A 23415-nucleotide genomic window follows, 5' to 3' on the forward strand; every position below is an offset into this window, starting at 1 on the left:
CAACCCCACCCCGCCAAAAAAAAGTCAATAATGAGACCTGAGATGTGTCAATTAGGGAACTGTTGGCCACATCTTAGAAAGCAGTGTTTACTTATGGCATTCTGTTTTCGTTTTTACTATTTCATTCTGTAGACACCTTTGGAGTGTCCGCTTGTGTCAGGCACTGTTCTAAGGACCGGAGAAACAGTGAAACCGTGGCATGCTGCCGTACATGGGGTAGCAAAGACACGACTGAGCGACTGAACAACAGCACTGTTGCAGGTTGAATTCTACTAGAGGTAGTACTCAATAAACAGAAAATATTTTATTAGGTAGTGATGACACACTGAAGGACTGATGCGGAAGCTCCAATACTTTGGCCACCTGATGCAGAGAACTAACTCATTGGAATGATGCTGGGAAAGACTGAAGGCAGGAGAAGGGGACAATGGAGGATGAGATGGTTGGATGGCATCACCGACTCCATGGACGTGAGTTTGAGCAAGCTCCGGGAGTTGGTGATGGACAGGGAAGGCTGGCGTGCTGCAGTCCCTGGGGTCGCAAAGAGTCGGTCACTACTGAGTGACTGAACTGAACGGATGACACACTTAGGCTGTTAGGTTTAGAGTGTGACTGGGTGGGGAAGTGGGGATTATTTTAAGTAGTACTTTGAGTTCTCTTTGAGGAGGTAACATTTGAGCAGAGATCTGAATGCAGTAAGGAAGGAAAACATGTGAATATTGGGAAGAGAACAGAAATGCTGACCAGAGATAGAGGCGTTGTTGGTGAGTCTGTGGTTTAAGAAGGCCACTATGACAGGAGAGGGCAGTCAACAACGGAGAGCGGGAGAGGAGATTAGAAGGGACTAGAGGGCTTGAAGGCCATGGTAAAAAGTTTGGGTTTATTCTATACGTTATAGGAAACCATCAAAGGGGTTTAAGCAAAAGAGTGGTGTGGCTGAATACATTTTGACAGAATCAGTGGTCTGCTTTGGGGAGAAAAGGCTGTGGTGGGGCTAGAGCTAATACAGGGAAAGCAGTTAGAAGGCTGTTACAGCAGTGGGGTAATAGGAGGAGGAGAGAGCCTCCTACAATTATATAACCTTCCTACAAGGTATTTGCTTTGAGAGCCCAAGATAATTGAGATAATTAAAGGCTCTGGATGCCATGCTAACAAGTTTGGATATTGTTCATATATATGAAAATGATAATATTTATTTAGCACTAATATGTGTTGGGCACTAAGCATTTTACATTAGTACTGAATGTAATCCAAAGCTATAAGGTCTGCACTGTTAACAAATAAGAAAATTGAGACAGCGATACATTAAGTGCCTTGCCCAGGGTCCCAGGAATCCTGCCCCTGCTGGGAAGAAAGGTGCAGGAGTTTCCGCTTTCCTTGTTGCTCAGGATGGCTGAGCACTGACATATGAGGACCCGAAGCTTCCAAAACTCCTGAAAAAGTGAAACCTTCATTTATCTGACCCACTTCTCCTGCTGCTCCCTCTAAAGGTTAACATTTTACCAATTTGGGGTTATCACATCCATCTTATAGGCTTTAGTACATTTTATTCTTCCTCTCCTCCTCGTCCTCTGCCTCCCTTTGAGCCTTTAATTTTGCTACATTTTCATTTTTCATCTATTTTCTGCCTCTCTGCTTCCTTCTTCCCTTCATTTCTATCTTTTGAGATCAGGTGGGGAACAAGAAAAACAAATATATGAAGGGAAAGGAAGAAGCTGGTGTAAGGGAGAGACATTATTTAAAATCTAAGTTTCTGAGGTTATAATTAATTGTTTCATTCCCCCTTAGTCCTTGCCTTTTTTTTTTTTTTTTAAACTCTGTAGAGGTCCTGTAGCCCATAGAGATCAAAATGATGTAGTTCCAAACACTCAAGAGTCCATGGGAAACCTCCATTGCTATCCAGAAATATCTTCTGTACCCATTGTTTCTTGTTCGCCCCTCTCCCAGTGGAAAGTTTCCTTCCTCCTGTTGAAAAAGATCCCTGTGGCCTCTGCCTCTGTCCTAGATCTGATTTCCCCACTTTGAACTGCACATTCCCTCCTCTCTGCACTTTCAGGCTCTCCCATGCAGTGATAAACATGCTCAATTCTTCTGCCTTAAATCATACAAACGCTCCTGGCAGATTATTTGTTGGCTAAATCAACACCTTTCTCAATCCCCCCCTTTGCTTACCTAAACTCCACTATAGAGGCTGGAAGAGCTAAATATTTTTTTCTGACTCCTTTGCTCCTAGCCTCCATGCAACACAGCACCTATGGTCAATAAGATGTAATCAGAAGTCTGCTGAGGGCTTCTGGGAAAACCTTTTCTGATAAAAGGCACAGATGTTGCTGGTGCTACCCACCCCTTCTTCCTGCTTTGAATGCAGATATTTTACCTGAACTATGGGAGCCATCCTGTGACTTGATGAAAAAGTCATGACACTCAAGGCACTGAATTATTTTGCCTTTGAAACAGTGCCAAGCACCTCCAGATTAGTTATGGGAGAAAAACAAATCCCTGTTTGCTTGCAAGCCATTGTTTTTTGGGCTTTCTGTTATTTGTAGCCAAAAGCTTTCCCTCTCTCAACCACAGTCTCCCTCTAGTTACCTTCCTAAATCTCTCCTTTGTCAATCAAGCTATTAAGTCCTTTTCAACCTTTAACTCACTCTTCAACCCGCTAAAAATTAGAGATTATAAAAAACCAAAGGCCATTTTCTATTTTTACCTTATTGTAGCATTTGAAAATCTATCTCTATGCTAAAATTCTTTTACTTCTATGCCACCACCTTCTCCTGATTTTTCTGTTTTTCTTTTTTTTGCCTGTTTTTTCTCCTCAGCTTCTACTAATTTGACATCTCCCACTTGTGTGTGCTAATTCATGTCTGACTCTTTATGACCCCATGGACTGTAGCCCACCAGGTTCCTCAGTCCATGGGGATTCTCCAGGCAAGAATACTGAAGTGGGTTGCCGTGCCCTCCTCCAGGGGATCTTTCCAACCCAGGGATCAAACTCAGGTCTCCCTCATTGCAGGCGGATTCTTTAACAGCTGAGCTACCAGCAAAGCTTCTTAGTTTAGCCTTCCACTTACTGCATTTAAAGACAGTACTCCCAGAATCCCCTTTTATCACCACCCTTCTACTTATTCAACTGCCTATCAGTAATCTTCATTTGGATACTACTCACTCATAAAATGCCCCCAGACCAAACTCATCATTGCCCCACAAAGTCAGTCAACTTTTTGTGTTAATTATGGCAGCCATCCACCTAAATAAATCTGAGTGCTCACACTTAATTACCACTATACCTAGATCCTGCCTTATCATTGCTTGAATTCTTCCTTTTCTCTCCCATCCCACTGCTAGTTTCTTAGTTTAGCCCTAGGAAAACAAAGACTATCTTTTTCAGTTTGATTTCCTAATCATTTTTATCACCTATAAATGAAATTGCTTTAACTACTCTCATAACTATAGATCTATAAAATCTCTCCCTATGACTGTTTTCAATATTTTATGAGTTGTAAAGATTTTGTTAATAACATCAGATTCTCATGTCTGTTAGTGTTTAGCTTCCTCTCCTTATCACTTTGATAGTTAAGAGTACAATCCAAAGATGTGTTTGAATCCTATGTACTCTAAGACTATATTTGTTATATTGTTTTCTAAATAATTAGCTTATTAACAATAGTTTAATGACTGTTATTGGAGAATTAAAACAGCATGCTATTGTGTTAAGATCTGTACAATTATTCTGTCATCTGGTAGCAACCAGCCAATATTTCAGAGGAGAAAGTAAAAGGGTGTAGAGGAGGACATGAAACAATCATAGAAGTTGGTGGAGGTACAAAATTTTGACTGAACAGATTCAGGGAAACCAGATTGTGGAATAGGAGCATCTAGATAACATATATAAGATGGTGAAAAATCAAGGATTTTCAAGCATTCATTATATTTATGGGATTGTAGATTGTAGCGATCTTGGAGCCTTCTAAATCTAAAAATCCCTCATTTACCAAATAAGGACACTGGGACCTGGTGAAAGTAAGTGACTTGTCCAAGTTAGTAGCAGATCAGGACTACATACCAGGTCTTTGGGCTGTCCAGTTAAGCACTCTCACATTTTCTCTCCAGTGTGAAGTCTCTGATGTCCAAAGGAGAATCTGCAGTATAATACAATAGAACTTATCTTCAGCATGAATCCTCACTGCTTAGAACATTAGTTATTTAAATGTTCTGGTATAAAGTAAGTTTTACTTTCTGAATCAAGATTTCTCTCCACTTTTATGTGGTTTCTCTGCAGTGGTCTGTATTTTCTGACATGGTATATTATACAACTAAAAAATTACTGGGATCATTACATTTATTAGGTTTCTATATTACATGATTTATCTGATTACCACTGAAGAGTTAATCATGATGAAGGGTCCCATGTTTTCCTCACGTATGAGTTCTCTGATGCCGTGTAAGATTTGTACTCCGACTGAAGGCTTTTCCACATTCATTACACTGATAGGGTTTCTCTCCTGTATGAGTTCTCTGGTGCACTATAAGGGATGAATTCTTAATGAAGGCTTTTCCACACTGATCGCATTCATAGGGCTTCTCACCAGTATGAATTCTTTGATGCTCAATAAGGTATGCACTCTGGCTGAAGGCCTTTCCACATTCACTGCATTCATAAGGCTTCTCTCCAGTATGAATAACCTGATGTACAGTAAGGGATGATCGCCCAGTGAAATGTTTTCCACATACCATACACTCATAAGGTTTCTCTCCAGTATGAATTCTCCGATGTTGAGTAAGAGATGAATTCTTACTGAAAGCTTTCCCACACTGATTACATTCAAAAGGTTTTACTCCAGAATGAAGTCTCTGATGCTCTATAAGGTATGTACTTTGGCTAAAGGATTTCCCACATTTGTTACATTTGTAGGGTTTTTCTCCAGTATGATTTCGCTGATGCAGGGTAAGAGCTGAGCTCTTACTAAAGGCTTTTCCACATTCACTACACTCATAGGGTTTTTCTCCAGTATGACTTCTCTGATGTACAGTAAGATGCATACTTTGACTGAAGGCTTTTCCACATTCATTACATTCATAGGGTTTTTCTCCTGTGTGAGTTCTTTGATGCACTGTGAGATTCATACTTTGGGTAAAAGCTTTACCACATTCATTACATTTGTAGGGTTTCTCTCCAGTATGAATCCTTTCATGTTGAATAAGGGATGAATTCTTGCGGAAAGCTTTTCCACACTCTTTACATTGATATGGTTTCTCTCCAGTATGAGTTCTTTGATGAACAGTAAGGTTCATGCTCTGACTGAAGGTTTTCCCACATTCATTACATTTGTAGGGTTTCTCTCCAGTATGAATTCTTTGATGTACAGTAAGTGAGGAACGTTCAATGAAGTGCTTCTCACATACATTACACTTATAGGGTTTCTCCCCCGTATGAATTCTCTGGTGCTTAAGAAGAGACGAACTCTGGCTGAAGGTTTTCCCACACTCATTACATTCATAGACTTTCTCTCCAGCAAATATTCTTTGAGTTTTAATTAATTCAGCATTTTGTTTAGTGTCTTTTCCATGTGAATTCCAGTTGTGAGGACTTTTCCCCACAGGAATAGTTTGTTGTATATCAATGATTGAACCCTGACTGGAGCATCTTTCAAGTTCATTACCTCCACATGTCCTTCGCTCAGTGAGGGTTTCCTTATGGGTAATGTGCACTTGGCCCAAATGTCTATCCTGGTTTTCCTGTTGCCCCTCTAACCAATTATCAGGTTCCCAGGTTTCCCCTAAAGAAGAATGCCAGAGACCTTCCCTTTCCATTATTACCCCATAAGATAAATCTTCAAGAACTTGGGCTTCGTTGTTGACTCTTTTGTTTCAAGTCTTGGTCTTCCAGTCTGAAAAAAATAAAAATTCAAAATTGTTTCTATACTAGATTGAAACCTGTATAAGATGGGAATAAGAGAATGCAACTGAGAATAACTATATGGCACATTTGAGAGCTTCCAAGGATGTCCCTATAATTAGGAAGAGAATTGGAAGGTAGGGAAAGAACAGTGAGCCACCGGTAAATAACAGAGGAACTAGAAGCAGGTAAGCAGAGGAAAGAGTGAGCCTATATGCAGGAGGGACAGATACTGAAATCACCAACTGTTGGACAAGGCTAAAAAAGGAATATGGAACTAAGAGAAGATATACAGAGAAGTTGGGATTAGGAAGCCATAGCAGATTTACCAGCAGTTTCTTCTTTTCTGCAGGCTGCCTATAATTCTGATATTAAATCCTCATAAAACATAGTAGTGTGACATAGTGAAAAGATTGTTTACACTGGAGGCAGACAAACTTGGGTTTAAACACTAGCTGTTAACACTTAGCATCTTAAGTACTTACTTGTTTCTCTGAATCTGAGTTTCACAGATATAAAATGAGGATGCAAATAATCTCATAAGGACTAAGTAAATTAATGTATATAAACTACCCTTAGGGTACATATTTGTCTGGAAGATAAAGTATCAGAACACACTTGAAACTTAAACTCTCAAGGGAGGATGGCACAATCTCAAAGAGCTCCTCCCTTCTGCCCAAGGAGCCTGTGATTTTCTCACTCTGTTTAGGGAAGAGAATCCTAAAGGGCCCTACCCTTTTCTAAATACCCATTCCTTGAAAATAAGAACTAGTGGTAGAGGCAGGTAGGGGAGAATCTGTTGAACTGCTTGAAATGGGGCAGGAGGAAAGGCCTTGTAACCACTCAAGACTTTGTTTTCACTGATCCCATTTCTTATCCCAGATATAGTGGCCTGGAAGCAATGAGAGGCAGAGGACAGGAAACTACAGTCTGAGAATCCACTTGTCAGGTTGATCAAAATTACCAGAGCAGAAATAACAGTGAACCAAGAGATCAAAGGCCTATGGGCAGGAAGCTCTACTGTGAAAGCAAAAGATATGCATGAACTGGACTTTATCCTTCTAATCTGACCCAGTTACACAGAAGAAGAGAAAAAGTGGAAAGCCAAGCAGGGTCCACCTGTAAAACACACACACCACCAAGTAACCTCAAAGAAGGCCTATCCAGTCAAGTGTGAAGTACCAACAAGTGCTACCCAGTAACAACACAGAGGACATAGGGTATATATTCACACTGTTAGACAAATACAAACACACAGCAAATGGTACAGGTCTCAAGAGACTCAGGGACCTCTGAAGTGGTTTCTCCCCAAGGTGACACTCATAAAACAGGTATTTGCAGCCTGATCCTTACCTGGGGAGATGCACCCAGGATGTTCTTTTGTCATCAGGTTCAGTTCTCAACCCAGCTGAGAAATCACATTAGGTTTGGAAAGCTGATGTCCTGCTTAGGAAGAAAAACACTACATTTGAGTTCTGAACTGAGCATAAAAATCACTCCCAGCATGTCTTATCCCTTCCTTTTCAGGGCTTCTGGAAGTATGTGGCTTCTGAGATTTCCCATTTTTCCATTCTCTACAGAAAAGACCTTTCACCTTGAGAGGACACCAAGGAACTACCCTAAAATAATGTCCTGTAGTATCAGGATTTCAAGTACAAATTCAAAAATTCCAGAGGCTATACAAGCTGTCAGTGGTAGGAAAGATGGTAATAGGTAGGTTTTGAGTTACAAGAAGTCCTTACCCAGTGAAACCAGGTTCCTATAGTTTCTCAGCATCACTTCCCCATACAGGTTCCTCTGAGGAGAATCTAGATGGATCTGCTCCTCCCAGGTGAAGTCCGCAGACACATCCTTGAATCCTGAAACTATAAATTCCTGCTTAAAAAAAATTATGCCAATAACACCTCTGAGGGAAGTAAAACAAAAATAACAAAAAACAAGCAGCATTAGACAGGATAGGATAAAGAGATCTGTGAGAGAAAATGTTACCTTCCAAAAGAAACTGAATATCTGCAACAGACATTATTATGAAACAATCAGGGACAGACATAAGGAGTAATAGGGAAAGACATTGAAGGCTGCTCTAGATTAGCAGTGGAGAAGAGTAGATGGTATTCTGATTGTATCCTATTTACCCCACTGATGAAAGGATGGATTCCCCACCCTAAATAGCATAAGATGACCAAATATATGACACACAGCACTGGACAGAAGAGACTGACAGCAGTTATTAGTCACATATTCTCACAACCTGGGGGAGGACACGCCACACCATGCAAGACCATTTGGTGGTCATACTCAGAAACAGTGAGCCAGCATGGGCTGTGGGAGGCAGGCTTTATACTGACAGGAGGGCGATATGACCCTTGGCTACCATGGGAAGATATGATTGGCTTGTTTAAACATTTTCAAGCTGGTAGGAAGGTAAAAAACCATTAGGTTGAGGATTAGTACAAGTGTACCTGGCCAGACTGACGGGAGCCAGTTGGGTGGGGAGCCCTTCCCACTAGGTGGGAGCATATCCAGTGAGAGCAGGGGAACTCACAGCTAGGTCTCTGGAGCTCCCTAAGGCTCAAAGTTGTAGAGACAGCACATGGAACTTTAGGCTTTACAATAACTGGGTAAAAACTCCAGTTAATGGGGGGAAAGCATGTATAAATAGGATAAATCTAGAATGTGGCTGGTCTGTGAGACAACCAACAAAACACCCAGCTTGACTTGAAAATGGCATTTCAAACTTACAAGCCCATTTGGGCCTTGTTTTCCATCTCTTAGACGAGGAAATAAAACTAAGAAATCACTATGTTTGATAAGTGTGATGGTTAATTTCACATGTCAACTTGACTGGGCTAAGGTATGATCTGAGAGTTGGTAAAGCATTATTTCCGGGTATTTCTGTGAGAGTGCTCCCATTTGAATAGGTAGATTGAGTAACAAAAAGGTGGAAGGGCATCGTCCACTCCACTGAGGGCCCACACAAAACAAAAAGGCTGAAGAAAGGTGAATTTGCTCTCTCTGCTTGAGCGGAGATAGCCAACTTCTCCAGCCCTTCAACATAACTCTCTTAGTTCTTGAGCCTTCAGACTCAGACCAGGACTTAGATCCTCAGTCACTGGATCTCACACCCCTTGGTTTGGAGTGGGACTGAAGCACTGGCTTTCCTGGGCCCTCTGCAGTACAGATGGAAGGTCATGGGAACTTTTCATCCTCCATAACTGTGTGAGCCAACTCCTCATAACCTCTCTGTATATCGACATATATCCTGTTGGTTCTCTTTCTCTGGAGAACCCTAACTAATACAAGAGGGAACACTAACTGAGTGGCAGTTACACTAAATGATAACTCAACTTGTACTCAGTTTTGTACCAAGAGGAGATTCATATGCCTCAGCTCATTTAACCCAAAGGACAACCTGCCAAAGTGATAGAATTAAAGTCATCGTTTTACCGATGAGGAATCTGAGGATCAAAAAGGTTAGTACATTCAAGTCATACAGCTTGAACCCAAGGCCATCCAACTCCTCATGTTGTCAGAAAGCCAAGAAAAGATCCCAGAAACTCTCAGCAAGCGTAAGAGTGAGAGAAAGACAGAAAGGGAGATGGAAAGAGACTCAGGACTGAAACTCGGGGGGAAAGGGGTTTCAAGGAAGAAGGGCTAGTCAACACTATCAGAAGTCAGGTAGGTCAAATAGCTTGATGGTTGAAAAGAATGTCTGATTTGAAAATTAGCTAATTTCAGAAGAATGAAGGAAGAAGTCAGCTTACAGTGGATAAAACAATAAATGGAAGATGAGGAATCAGAAGCAGCCAGATGAAATTACTTCAAACTTTTTGTAAAGATGAGAAAAAAAAAAAACTGTATGAAAAGAAGTAAGGAATAAGTTGTGGAAATAAAGCAATGGAAAAGGTTGCATTTAAGGACAGAGAGCACTGTAATATGTGAATAGGCAAAAGAGAGAAAAGGACTGATGAGTTCAGAGATGGAATGAAACCAATTTCCAAGCAATTTGGATATTTTACATCCTACTGGCTATGAACTCTAGAAAAAGTGTCAACCCTGAGGCACAGAGTTTACTGTATTTCTTTCTACCTCATTATTTATTTTCTCCTAGTACTTTTAAATCAACATATTAAAATAACAAAAACATGTTAAAAATTACTGACAAATATTGTCGAGAAAAGTAAAAGCTACTTGTTGTTCAGTTGCCAAGTCATGTTGGACTCTTCACAAACCCATGGACTGTAACATGCCTGGCTTCCCTGTCCTTCACCATCTCCCAGGGTTTGCCCAAGTTCATGTCCACTGAATCAGTGATATCATCCAACCATCTTATCCTCTGTCACCAAAAGTAGCTACTAGTAGTATATAAATACATGGCAGAAATTCCGTTTTATGAAAGGAAAAAAAGAAATGAGAAAAATCATCAGTTTGAAAAATGTTCTAAAGAAAGAGGAAGAAACAAGAAAGCATAATAATGATAAATCATTAAATAACAAAAGAAAGAGTCAATACATGTATAACAACAAATGTAAATGGGTTGGCTTTATCTATTAAAAGAGAAAAGCAGTAAAATTGGCTTAAAATACAATTATATGACACATACAAAAGACCTTGGATAATTACATGGACAGAGGAGCCTGGTGGGCTATAGTCCATGGGGCTGCAAAGAGTCAGTCGCAACTGAACAACTAACACATACATACATATAAGAGACACACAAAACACAAACCAAAAAGTTTTAAAAAGTGGGGATGCTAGAGAAAAGACATGGGCATCCCAGGTGGCTCAGTGGTAAAGAATCTGCCTGTAATGCAGGAGATACAGGAGATGCAGGTTCAACCTCTGGATCGGGAAGATCCCCTGGAGGAGGAAACGGCAACCTACTCCAGTATTCTTGCTTAGAGAATCCTATGGACAGAGGAGCCTGGTGGGCTACAGTCCATAGGGTAACAAAGAGTCAGACATGACTGAGCAACTGAGCACGCAAACACACAGACAAGATACAGCAGGCAAAAGCAAATAAAAAACAGGGAGGAGACTGTATCAAACAGGTAAGGTAGAATATATGTGGAAATAAAATATAAGCCCCTTTATGAAAAAGGTAATAGATCATAAATATGATACCCTCTTTCTGGGCTTCCCTGGTGGTCCAGTGGTTAAGAATCCACCTATCAATGCAGGGGACACAGGTTCAATGCTTGGTCCGGAAAGATTCTACATGCCATGGAGCATCTAAGCCCACACGCTGTAACTACTGAGCCCAGGCACTGCAACTACTGAAGTCTGCATGCCCTAGAGCCTGTGCACTGCAATGAGAAGCCACCATAATGAGAAGCCCACACCCCTCAGCTAGACAGCAGACTGTGCTCACCACAACTAGAGAAAGCCACGTGCAGCCACAAAGACCCAATGCAGCCCCAAAATTTAAAAAATAATAATAATAAAATTCATTTTAAAAAACAATGCATTAAAAAGCAATAATAAATATTATATTCTTTTTCCAAAAAATTAACTTACTTTCAATGTTAATAATAAGGCAAAATTAAAAGCCCAAATTTAGACTCTGATGGGTTATGTTGGTCTTCTCTACCTTCCTAGATTCTTCTCATTCCCTCAAGTGCAGAACCTACTACCCCCTCCACTCCTGCCACAGGCCGCAGAGCTTGTCCCTACTATGAAGCACACTATGGAACCCTGGGCAGATTAGTATAGAAAGCCATTTTAAAAAGCTACAATGAAACTTAACTGTACCAGTCATAAAATGTATTTGTTGCTAATCTCTTAAGATGTTTTCTCCCTTTCTCCTTTCCACTTATTATGGGTTTTTTTCTCCCCAGCACTACATTAAGCTCATGGTAAATCATGGTATTTGAAATAAGCAGCTTCATGGGTTTATCTCCTTCATGCAGAGGTTTCCTCAAATATAAAACACTGAGTTTTTTGATATTGTTATCCTTTAAAAAGGCCAAATATCAAATGGAATAAACAGGAATATTTTAATAATGAAAATATACTTTATAAAGAAGATACAACAGTGATAAAGTTTTAGACACCACAGGAGCACCATGTTTTCAGATATAATTCTCAGCAACCCAGTCTTAATTTTTTTTAACCAAGTCACAACTCTGGTTAAATTACAATCACCATAGAACAAAAATTGAAACACCTCAGAATACACTTACGAGGAATAAGCAAGATCCTCATGATGAAAGTTAACAAAAACCATAATGAAAGATCTGAATAAAAGGAAAGGTAATTTTTTTTCACTCAATAGGAAGAATAAATATTGTAAAGATGGTAATCTTCCTCAAATTTATATAGTTAGTGAACCCAAATCAAAACTGCATATTTTTTAACGATTTCTGTTGAACTTGATAATAGTTAATAAAATTTGACCCTAAGGATAAATGTAGATGAACAGTACAGTAACCAAAGGAGGTTGGGATGTTCTTTATAAACTAACAAAGAAAATTCTAAAACAAATAAAATAGAGTGGTACTACAGTAGAAATAGAGCAACAGAACAGAATTCAGAAAAATTAACTCAAGTGTGTATGTATATGTATCTAAATATGTTATATGTAAACATTTTATATACATATATAAATATAGTGTTATCTAATTTAGTATATCTAATTTAGTGTAAATTTAGGTAGTATCTCAAATCTTTCAAGAATAAGCAGAGCACTCAATATATTATTTCAATAGGTATACAACAGTTTGAATGCCATCTCCTCAAACGTGCCAACCTAGTTCTGCCTGGCTAAAGCAGACACCGTGTCACACTCAGCCAGGCTACCCTACTGTCTGGTGACCACAGCATGTAACAACATCCTCAGTAATATTTCTTCTTCATTGCTGCCTTCTCTTTCTAGAAGAGAAAATCAAGGAGGAAAGGGCTTTGTCCGTTTCATTCTCTACTACCTTCCCATCATCCAGAACATTGCTTAGCACATGGTAGGCAGGTGTTAAAAATCTGTTTAATGAAAGGATGGATGATGAAATGCCTCACCACACATTAAATGAAGTTAGATTCCAACCTCACATGTGTACAATAAATTCCAGATAGCTCAAGAAACTAAATTTAAAACTAAAATTTAAAACTAAATTTAAAACCAATAGAAAATGTAGAAGAGTATTTCTATAAACTTAGGCTACAGAAAACCTTTCATAGCAATAATTCCAAAGCCAAATAAAGGAAAAGAAATGTTAACTGCGTAAAACTTTATTTGTAGCTGAAGATTACAAAAAAAGTTTAATTGGGAGAATGGCATTGAAACATGTATAATATCATGTATGAAACGAGTCGCCAGTCCAAGTTCGATGCACGATACTGGATGCTTGGGGCTGGTGCACTGGGACGACCCAGAGGGAGGGTATGAGGAGGGAGGAGGAGGAGGGTTCAGGATGGGGAACACAGGTATACCTGTGGCGGATTCATTCGATATTTGGCAAAACTAATACAATATTGTAAAGTTTAAAAATAAAATAAAATTAAAAAACAAAAAAAGTTTAAAAGAAAGCTGAATGACAGGGAACAAGAATGGCGATTTATGGCAAAGGACTAATATCCATTTCTTTTATATATAAACAACATAAAAATGGACAAAGGACACAAAAAGGCATCTTAAAAGGCTAGAAGAATGTACATCCACAGTCATTTTTGAGGATTTGAGACCTAGAAGTATATCTTATAACCTTATCACCTTAATTTTTTTTACAACTATATGCTTAATATTTATATTCAGAAAAAGAGGATAAAACTTAAAGGCAAATGCAAGTTATACTTGGGCAATTCACAGTCACATAACTGGTTAATATAGGAAAGATGGAAATATTAGGAAAGATGAAAGAAGGAATACAGCTCTAACACTGCACTGATACATCCTAAATCAATCACTATACTCTTTGAAAGTGTCAAGGTCATCAAAGACAAAGACTGAGAAACTGTTCCAGATTAAGGGAGACTAAGGAGACAGGACATTTAGATGCCAGATGAGAACTGGATTCGTTCCTGGATCAGATAAAGGACATTTGTGGCAAAACAGGACTAAGGTCGGCAGATCAGCTAACAGAATTGTATCAGTGTAAGGACATGAAACAGGGTCCTTAACTTTAGGAAACAAACACTTAAGTATTTAGAAATCATACCAGTGATTGCCTGGGATGGGAGTTTTGTGTAGGAACCTGGGATGGGAGCTGTGGATAGGAAACAGGTGAGGATACTTTCTGGCGTGAGGACAATGTTCTATAGCTTGACTGGGGCACTGGTGATGTTGGGGCACAAATTTGTCAAAACTCAGTGAATTGTATGCTTTAACTGGGTTATTTTATGTAAATGATAAGTGAAAAATAAAGTTAGTTAGCACTATTAAACTAAATGGGCTTCCCTGATGGCTCAGCAGTAAAGAATCTGCCTGCAATGCAGGAGTCACTGGAGACACAGGTTTAATCCCTGGGTCAGGAAGATCCCCTGGAGGAGGGCATGACAACTCAATACAGTATTCTTGCTTGGAGAACCCTATGGACTGAGGAGCTGGGAGGCTACAGTAGTCCATAGCGTTGCGAAGAGCCAGATATGACTGAAGCAACTTGGCATGCCGCATGCATGCATTTTAACTAAATAAAATAAAATCAAGGCTATTGACAACCAAACTGAAGCCTTTGTCAACTAAAATCTTCTGAGTGCTTCCCCCTTTAAATCTTCCTCCTTTCCAGAAATTCTCTGATAGTACCTATTTTTGTGAATTATATTTCCTTTTAAAACTGAGCTTGATAACACTGAGGAGAGAAAGTAGTACAAAGAGAAATCATGACAGTCAACGCTTGTCTTCATGAAGTCTTTAGACTGGCTCCTTTTATAAATAACCAAGTGACATATTCAAGAGACTCCTAACATATTACCTTATGACTAGACAAAACACCACAAGTCCTTTAGGATGGCAGACAAGGTTAACTATACCTAAACTTAAAAAGTAAAACAAAAAAACACCTAAGAACTTAAGAGTTTCCTGGGTCAAATCCTCCTGATATCTTACTTCCTTTTCCAGAGAAGCAACAACTTCAAGTTCTAGCAAAAACTAGTAGCATCCATTTCAAGCAATCTCTCACAGCAAAACTAGCCTAGGCTCCTTATTCACCTTTTTCCTCTGATTTTTTCTGCTTCTTCTCAGAAAAGCTTTCATCATGCCAACTCCCTTATTTAAATTTCTCTGACTCCTCCTCTACTCTCAGGCCTACTACCCCACCCAACACACCAACTCCTCCTTCCTGGTATTTGACCCCAACTTTGTCTCTGATGCCCTCTTACTTCCAGTCCCTTGCTACCTTCACTCCACCTGTAAAACTTGTCACCTACAAATTGGTACTTGCCATCCACCTCTACACACGAGCTGCTGCAACTGCTGACCTTCAACACCCCCTGAAAAGAGTTCAGGGTGGAGATCAGGAATGAAGCATCTGTCTTCTGTGAAAACTGGCAGAACAGGTCTTTAGACAGGTCTTTATTTTCAGGAGACAATATTATGAGCCCAGTTCTTGCATCCTGTCATATCTAGAAAAGCACTAAAATCCTTCATGGTGACATCTGCTCCATGTGACTAGCAGTAACCTTCTGCAAAAAAAAAAAAAAAAGTGCTTGATTGCATGTACTCCCCTTCCCCAAAATCACATACATATTAACCTTCCCCCCTACCTCTTTGGAGCAGTTTCTAAGAGCTTTCTGAAATGCTGCCTTCAGTCCTCATTTTGCCCCAAATAAAACTTAACTCACAATTCTCATGTTGTGCATTTTTTTTCAGTTGACAAACTCTAAAACACCTAGTGTCTGGAATAATGTTAAGAATGCCTACAACTGAGCTAGTATTTTCAACATTCCAGGAACCAATGCTGGGCTCTTTTTACTTTATTTCATTTGAACTTTCACCACACCTATGAAGTAGGTATTACTAAATGAAACAAGTCCAGTGAAATTCTTATCGCTGTCAAGTATGTGGCAACCACTCAGTTAATGCTGTTATTTCTGTCATCACCATGAGGAACTAATGCTTAAGGAAGTCACGTCACTCACCCAACACAGTGCAGCTGTTAAATAATATTTGGAATTTAAACTTCAGACACTCTGACTTCACTACAGCAAATCCTCTCTACATATCCCTACTCAACCCTACTTCTGGTCACCACACTGATCTTCTCTTTCTCCTGAACTGTGGAAAACCTGGGTCCTGGAACTCTGACAACCTGGGTACTTAACTGTACTTGTTCTTATTATCATTCAGTTCAGTTCAGTTTAGTTCAGTCGCTCAGTCATGTCCGACTCTTTGCAACCCCATGAATTGCAGCATGCCAGGCCTCCCTGTCCATCACCAACTCCCGGAGTTCACTCAAACTCACATCCGAGTCAGTGATGCCATTCAGCCGTCTCATCCTCTGTCGTCCCCTTCTCCTCCTGCCCCCAATCCCTCCCAGCATCAGAGTCTTTTCCAATGAGTCAACTCTTCGCATGAGGTGGCCAAAGTACTGGAGTTTCAGCTTTAGCATCATTCCTTCCAGGACTGATCTCCTTCACAATGGACTGGTTGGATCTCCTTGCAGTCCAAGGGACTCTCAAGAGTCTTCTCCAATACCACAGTTCAAAAGCATCAATTCTTTGGCGCTCAGCTTTCTTCACAGTCCAACTCTCACATCCATACATGACCACAGGAAAAACCATAGCCTTGACTAGACGGACCTTTGTTGGCAAAGTAATGTCTCTGCTTTTGAATATGCTATCTAGGTTGGTCGTAACTTTCCTTCCAAGGAGTAAGCATCTTTTAATTTCTTATTATCGTATATATGTACAATCATCATGACTGTTCCCTGTAGAAATGTGACCTCTTTTATGTTCCTGGAGAGTCCATAGCCCTATAAGCACCTATAAGGACCATCTCTCACATGATTTCTGTTCCTTTTTTGACCCCTGAACTGCACCAACAAATTAACAGGCCAAGGCATCCAGCTGAATAAGGAACTGGCATCTGAGAACAGAACTGAGAGACATCGAGGGAGGGTTTTGTGGAAAACATCCAACATTCAGAGACCTCAATCGTTCTGTTTTCTGTGGTGAGGCCTACCTACACTACAGGAGCAAGGAGTAAGAGAGAGGTCTGAGAGAAAGCTGAGCTTACCTGAACTCCCCAAAGTAGAGGCCCAGCAGCCATTGCCTTCTTCCTTCCTGTGGTGTCCTTCCCAGGGGATTGGCAGGATCCAGAGAATATGGAGCTGAGGGAAGGAAAAGATGTGAGAAACAAGACTCCTGCCAAAAAAAAAAAAAATTACTGAGAAATGGAATATTGCCTGCCACATCAGTAAACAAAGGATATTATAGTTATCAGGGTTGCTTCTGCCACCAGTGAGCTGGGGAGCCTGGAGGGGAACTCAGGAAAGAAAGGATACCTGGCATCTAGCAGACATCAGACTTCAGCCCCTCCCCACAGTGAGCCTTGAGGAAACTTAGGCTGTGAAAACACAGGACACTGGCCCCAGGCAGCCAAGGAGCATATCGCATCTTCCCATACACAGAAAAGTGCTCAATTCCTTGAGATACCCAGTTTTCTTTAATTAACAATCATCTTTTGACATTCAGACTACCTGCCCTTTGTTGCAAAACTCCTATATACCCTGGCTCCTCCCCAGCCTCCTCAGAGCAGTTTTCTCAGGGTTTCTTGAGATAGACGCTGCCTCCCAGGCTTGAGCTTGAGGTCATAAAAATTTCTGCTGAATAAAACATAAGTCCCAACTTTTAGGTTGTGAATTTTTTTTGTCTACAATACCTACAGATAAGCCAAGTAAGAAGTATATGGTATTTATGTGAAGAATACCATAAAAAAATACCATTTAATTTACTGATTAAACTTATTTAAAGAAAGCTGAACAAAGACAGACATACCATCTTCCTGGATAAGATGTCACAATATCCTAAGTTGTCACTTCTTTGAAATTAATTTATGAACTTAACACATTCCCAACCAAGTTATACCTAAATAATAATCTTGAGAGGTTAATTGCGGAAAAGATGATTTTTTTTTAAAGTTAATTGTGTTATTAAACAATAGCCAGGAAATTTCTGAAAGGGAATAGCAAACTTGCCCTCCAAATATTATACAATTCCCTGGAGGAGGAAATGGCAAGCCAATCCAGTATTCTTGCCGGGAAAATCCCATGGACAGAGAAGCCTAGCAGACTAAGTCCACGGGATCACAAAGAATTGGACCTGACTGACCACATACACAAAATCAGAACACAGTGTTACTCCGTAGGGAGAGTCACTCATTCACCAGATATACTGTTGACCACCTACTGTGTACCAGGCACCTATTCTTAGGGCAAACAAAATAAACTCTCTACCCTCATGGATGTTATAGTCTAACAGGGAAAAGGGTCAGTGGAATACACTAAAATCCTAGCAACACAAACAGTTCAGGAAAAAGTTTATACATAAGAATTCAGGATATGAAAAAATGTGACAGTTCACATCAGTGAAGAAAATGTCGTGGTGTGAGCACAGGTTGGAAAAGAATTTCCAGACATGAGACAGAATGAGAGGGAAATAAAGTTTATTAGAGTGGGAGACACTGTTACAACAGTGGCCCAGCTCAAGGGAGAACCAACCTTGAACAGGGGTCCTTAGTTCACTTTTATACCCAGGGTGCAAGGCGTGGGATGGGGGTCTTGCGGGTCATTTGCTGATGGGATGAGGCACATATACTGGGTGGGTGGAGAGTAAGGCAAATACCCTCTCTTTCTAAGGGGTAGGAGGGGAGACAGGTTATATATATTTCAGGAGGACCTGAAATCCATTAATAGTTACAACATGGGGGAGGGAAGGACAATAAGGGTCTGGTTTTTCTGTTCCTGCATTCCAAGACCCTCTTTGGTTTTATCTGCTCTTTTGTCCCTGTGCTACCACATTCCCCCCTCTCTTTATTTTTAGGGCCATTTCTTTGGCCCCTGTTGATACCCTGCTCATATCTAACTATCTACCTATTTCCCTTCTCAGGAGTTTTGGAAACCAGTCTCAAAGGAAAAGAGGCGATGACCGCTCTGACTTCTTCAGGCTGTACAGGGTCGTCATGGGGCTCTCGGTTCCCTTTTGCCTGCTCTCTGTCAGGGTACATTTACAGAGGGAGAGGAGAGTCCACGGAATGATAAGGCGGCTTGTTTCAGCATTGTCTGGGTGTTGGTCAGGGTATATTCTTGTCATACTATTACTTGGAGATGTCTTGTATTCTAGAAGAAACAAACTTAACACGGAAGTTAGAGGTGCGTGGCCCAAAGATTAACAGAAGTAGAAACGCTGCTGAGGAGCTAGCCAGGAGAGACCGGACTAGGCACTGGTTCGCGACGTTCGTATTTCTCTGGGTATGAGAAGATGCAAGAATTGGGGCTCATAGAATCTTTACCTGAAAACATCCGATCATCTGAAGGCCGGGTCTTCTGGGTTTTTCCCAGAGCAGAGTGCCTTATTTCTGATCTCCACCCTGAACTCCTTTCAGGGGGTGTTGAAGCCCAGCAGCTTGCAGTGGTCGTGATGTAATCTTTGTAGAGGCAGCTGGCAGGTGCCAACTTCCAGTCAGCAGGGTCCCTACATGGCCACATATTTGACTATGCTTTGGGGGCATTTCATGGCTGTTGTGTCCCGCGGTGCTGGGAAGGCTCATTCTCAAGTCTACCAAAGATTCCACGGACAGTCTGCCGGGAGCCACCACGGGAGATCCCACCCATGACAAAGGTCATGCGGAAGAGACCTGACAGGCAAAGGTGGATCAGGCCTCAAGGGACCCCCTGAATCTGCTCGAGCACCTACCCCAAAACCAGAATCTGTCTGTCTTACTATTTTGTGCCTTTCACCAACTCTTCTGACATTAAAAGGGGGCTATCCCAGACCACCTTTCTCTGGAAAAAGTCAACTTAGGGCTTTGGTTAATAAGTCTCCTGAGCATGAAAGGAATATTTCTATTTTCACCCCTCTGTTGGCATTCTAGCTTGCCTGACAGGTTTATCCATACTCTTGCAATTAACACACATGATTGTTCACAACTCCCCAACCTTGAAAGGCACAGGAAGCCAAAACATTCTAAAAGTCCTAATAAACATAGAGTCCTTTAAGAGACAAAACATTATTAAAATAGATAGTACTGGTAAAGGGTTTCATTGTTGAGCCAATGCTTGCTGCCAAGTTCCCATATCCCTTATCCATTGTATACCTGGGAGTGTATTGGTTAACATAGTTGGAATGTAAGAAAAACAAGCAGCAGACTTGGAATTAACCACATCAGACCTTTGAGCTGCTTGGTTCTTCCTTTGTTGTAACTTACTGCACCTTTGCTCCGTGAGAATGTAACTCTGTTTAGCACTTTCTGAGGCTGACATAGATTAGAAATATAAAGAAAAAACACTCCAAGGGAAGATAAGTTTTCTGGGTGAGCAGCCTATATCAAAAAAGGGTCATAAAATGTCCACAGGCCTCCAAGGCCAGAAGATATTGTACACAACATTGTTTATGGGAAAGGTGTGCAGAAAAAATCCTGGTTTCGATAAAGACAAAACAGGTGTAATGTTTGGGCTGACTCTGTATGACTTTGCATCTTTCATTTCCCTCTATGTACAAGTCAAGGTATAAAAGTCCCTTTTGAAAATAAAGTATGGGCCTCGCTCACCGAAGCTTGGTCTCCCCGTGTCGTTCTTTTTTTCCTTTTCTCTCCTTTTCTCTCTCTGTTCTTCTTTCAGGATGACTCCTTGGAACACAGGAGCTTTATTGGCTTTCTGTGTTAATCAAGGAAGATCAAGCCTCTTTTTCTCTCTTTTTACTTTCCTTATCGCCTAGGCCGTCATCCTGAGGGCACCCCTGGATCCTGCTGGGGCTGGACCCCGGCAACAGTCTGCTCAAGTGTGCTGTTACGGGACCAGACCTTGCAAGTAGCAAAAGTCTCTGGACCATACCTGTCTTACTAGCCTCTTGGTCCAGGAAATGATTCTCTCTTGTTGCTTCTTCCCATATCTAGAGTTACATTATTATAATCATTGATCTTATATGGAACTGCATATCAGCATTTTATCACAGGCTCAGTCACACATTTAGTAATGTAAGAAACAATCATCTGAAACAAGCAACAGAGAAAATAACAAAGCTAGCGGTTATTAGTAAGGTCATAAGTAAGAAGTATAAGTCAAGAACTTTCGTTAGGTAGAGTCCAGTATACCACAGGTCATCTGACTTAGTTAAATAATTATAGCCAGGTGTGAATCTCCTGGTTGTACATCATGGAGCATCTGACCTTTATTCAAAGATTGGTTACTGAGATAAGCTTTAGAAACAAACTTAGAGTGTCCTTTTTAATAACTTAATTAATTAAACCTTTTAGCAATATAATATAACAACAAGGAACTAACTCGGAAGTAAACACAGACTTTAATTAACAAAACTAGAACTTAATATTAAATGAAATATAATTTTTTTGTCATTGTGAGGGCATTAGCCCTGTAGGCAGGGAAGGCTTTAACCCATCAAATAAAAATGAGACTTGTCAGGGAGCCTCGAAAAGCCAAGCAGCCATCTTGGATTTCCCGTAGCCCTGACTCTTTGATTTACAGCTACTGGTCACCCATTTTTAATCCCCCAATTTAGGAGTAGACTGTTGCCATGTTTTAAGGACATCAGGATAGCAAAAGTCTAACCGTGAGGGCTTATTTTTTGTAGAAGCAGAATGAGCTTTGTCTACATATACCGTAATCTTAAATAATGTTTATTTACCAAAGTAACAAAAGATTTTAAAAACAAATATAAACCACTTAAAGGCAAAGAAATTGATAATCTGTTATCAGAAACTTCATTCTAGGAAAACTTTGTTCTCTTAACATAGAGAGTAGACTAAATTCCAGTCTGTTACCAGTTTACCAGATAACAAACAAAATTTGTTTATCGCTTAATCTTAGAAAAGTCTTTTCCATAAATCTTGAAGTAGCAGGATTCTTGCAAAGGCATCAGGATGAAACCATGGAAGGCATGTTTAAAATCTGATTAAATTGCAATTGACAATGGAGCCTGGTCATTGCTGTGACTTGTAACACTTGTAACACGATAACTTGAATTATAATGATATTTTATCAGGACATATCAGATTTTCATGAATTTCACTTAATTTCTAGGATATCTGTATTAGTAACATCAACCATACACTATAACCTGAGATGATTCATCACTCTTCTAGCAATACTTCCCATGTAATTTAACATGTCAAATGAACTCAGGTAGTTTAATATCTCTCTTTGGGATGTCTCAGGGGTCTTCTGAAGCATCCCAAAGTTAGCTAGAAGTCAAATGATTTAGGAAGTGTTTTCAATAAATATCAAAAGGGTTTATAACACTCAGTCAGATAGGATCATATAAGTCACAGTGAAACAACAGTTATTCACTTAGCCAAAGTTAACAAAAGATTTCAAAGGTAAACATAGAACAGATCACTTCAGGGAAAAAGAAATGTAAAATCCATTATCAAAGGCAGTTCAACATCTCAAGAAAACAAAACTCTTCCCTTGGGGTCCACTTTCCATAAAACCTTCTTATCACTTTCTGTACCCATTACTTTGTTCTCCCATCCTGAAACAGTCACCAGTTAAGTCAGACCTACTTCCTTTTCCCTTCATAAAATGTAATTTCATTCCTCACACCTTCTTTACTGAAAACACACATCCTACTTTCCTTAAGCAACCAAGAACTGACCTTTATATTAGCATTCTATAGATTGGTGAACATAAATACCAGTGATAAATTCTAAAAAAAATTCTAGAGAACATCTCAGGATGGCATCAAACATTATTCAATAAATGTCCAAAATCACTAGTTTCTCTGTAAGAGGAAGTTAGTGTTCAGTAATGAATGTTTCAGAATCTTAGTTTATTTGGAAATGACCTAGCTATTCAATAAATTTCCATCACTTAGTTTAGCACAACCCTAGAAATTCAGGTTACCAAAATCTAGAGAGACTGCTGTTTTAGACAGACATTTCTAAAGTATAATTATTCTTACTAGTTTATCTAAAAGCTCATATCTCATTTACATTTTTCAGTTTTTTTTTTTTCCCCTACAGGTACTTTTCTTGTTGACAAACTTGTAACAGATACAACAATATAACAATATTTAACTTATAATAAACCTAGGCACAAAGGAAATATTATGCTTAATGTTAATGACTCTTAGATATGTCTATATCAGATTAGCAAACAAACATTAATACTAGATATTTAATATTGCATATTTCCCAGTTCACGTGAATCTGAAATTCATTTAAGTTAACTTCCTTTGTATTTAGAATTGTTTGATTTGTAAGTGCTTACTTTTCTTTAGGCCAATTAAATTAGAACTCATGTACAACTTCAGCAACATTATCAAAAAAACCCAAAAGACACACACTGAGACATACATAAATACAGAGATCGCAGTTTTCCACTTGAGATTTAAAATGTCTCTTTGATTTCCTCCCC

The 23415-nt window shown here is 39.8% G+C and overlaps 2 protein-coding genes across 3 annotated transcripts in view; both read right to left on the bottom strand.

The window, feature by feature from the left end:
* Window positions 1–289: 289 nt before the first annotated feature.
* Window positions 290–5811, bottom strand: ZFP2 (ZFP2 zinc finger protein). Of its 2 annotated transcripts, XR_009737295.1 has the most exons (2): window positions 4064–5811; window positions 290–531 (listed from the first exon to the last, which is right to left on the bottom strand). XR_009737295.1 is itself a non-coding variant. In XM_061421322.1 (1 exon), the coding sequence occupies exon 1, from the start codon at window positions 5809–5811 to the stop codon at window positions 4417–4419; it is 1395 nt and encodes a 464-aa protein (XP_061277306.1). In that variant the 3' UTR covers window positions 290–4416. The 2 variants fall into 2 exon arrangements, 1 of the variants encoding a protein (XP_061277306.1); XM_061421322.1 differs by having other exon boundaries at window positions 290–5811.
* Window positions 290–23415, bottom strand: part of RNF187 (ring finger protein 187) — an 88734-nt gene continuing 65608 nt past the window's right edge. Inside the window, exons 7-10 of the mRNA XM_061424566.1 lie at window positions 17061–17154; window positions 7639–7761; window positions 7250–7339; window positions 290–5888 (exon numbers count right to left, since the gene is read on the bottom strand). The gene's annotated coding sequence lies outside the window, so the exon portion shown is untranslated. The remainder of the gene's footprint in view (window positions 5889–7249; window positions 7340–7638; window positions 7762–17060; window positions 17155–23415) is intronic.

Source organism: Bos javanicus, chromosome 7, assembly GCF_032452875.1.
Source record: "Bos javanicus breed banteng chromosome 7, ARS-OSU_banteng_1.0, whole genome shotgun sequence".
Lineage (NCBI taxonomy): Eukaryota > Metazoa > Chordata > Mammalia > Artiodactyla > Bovidae > Bos > Bos javanicus.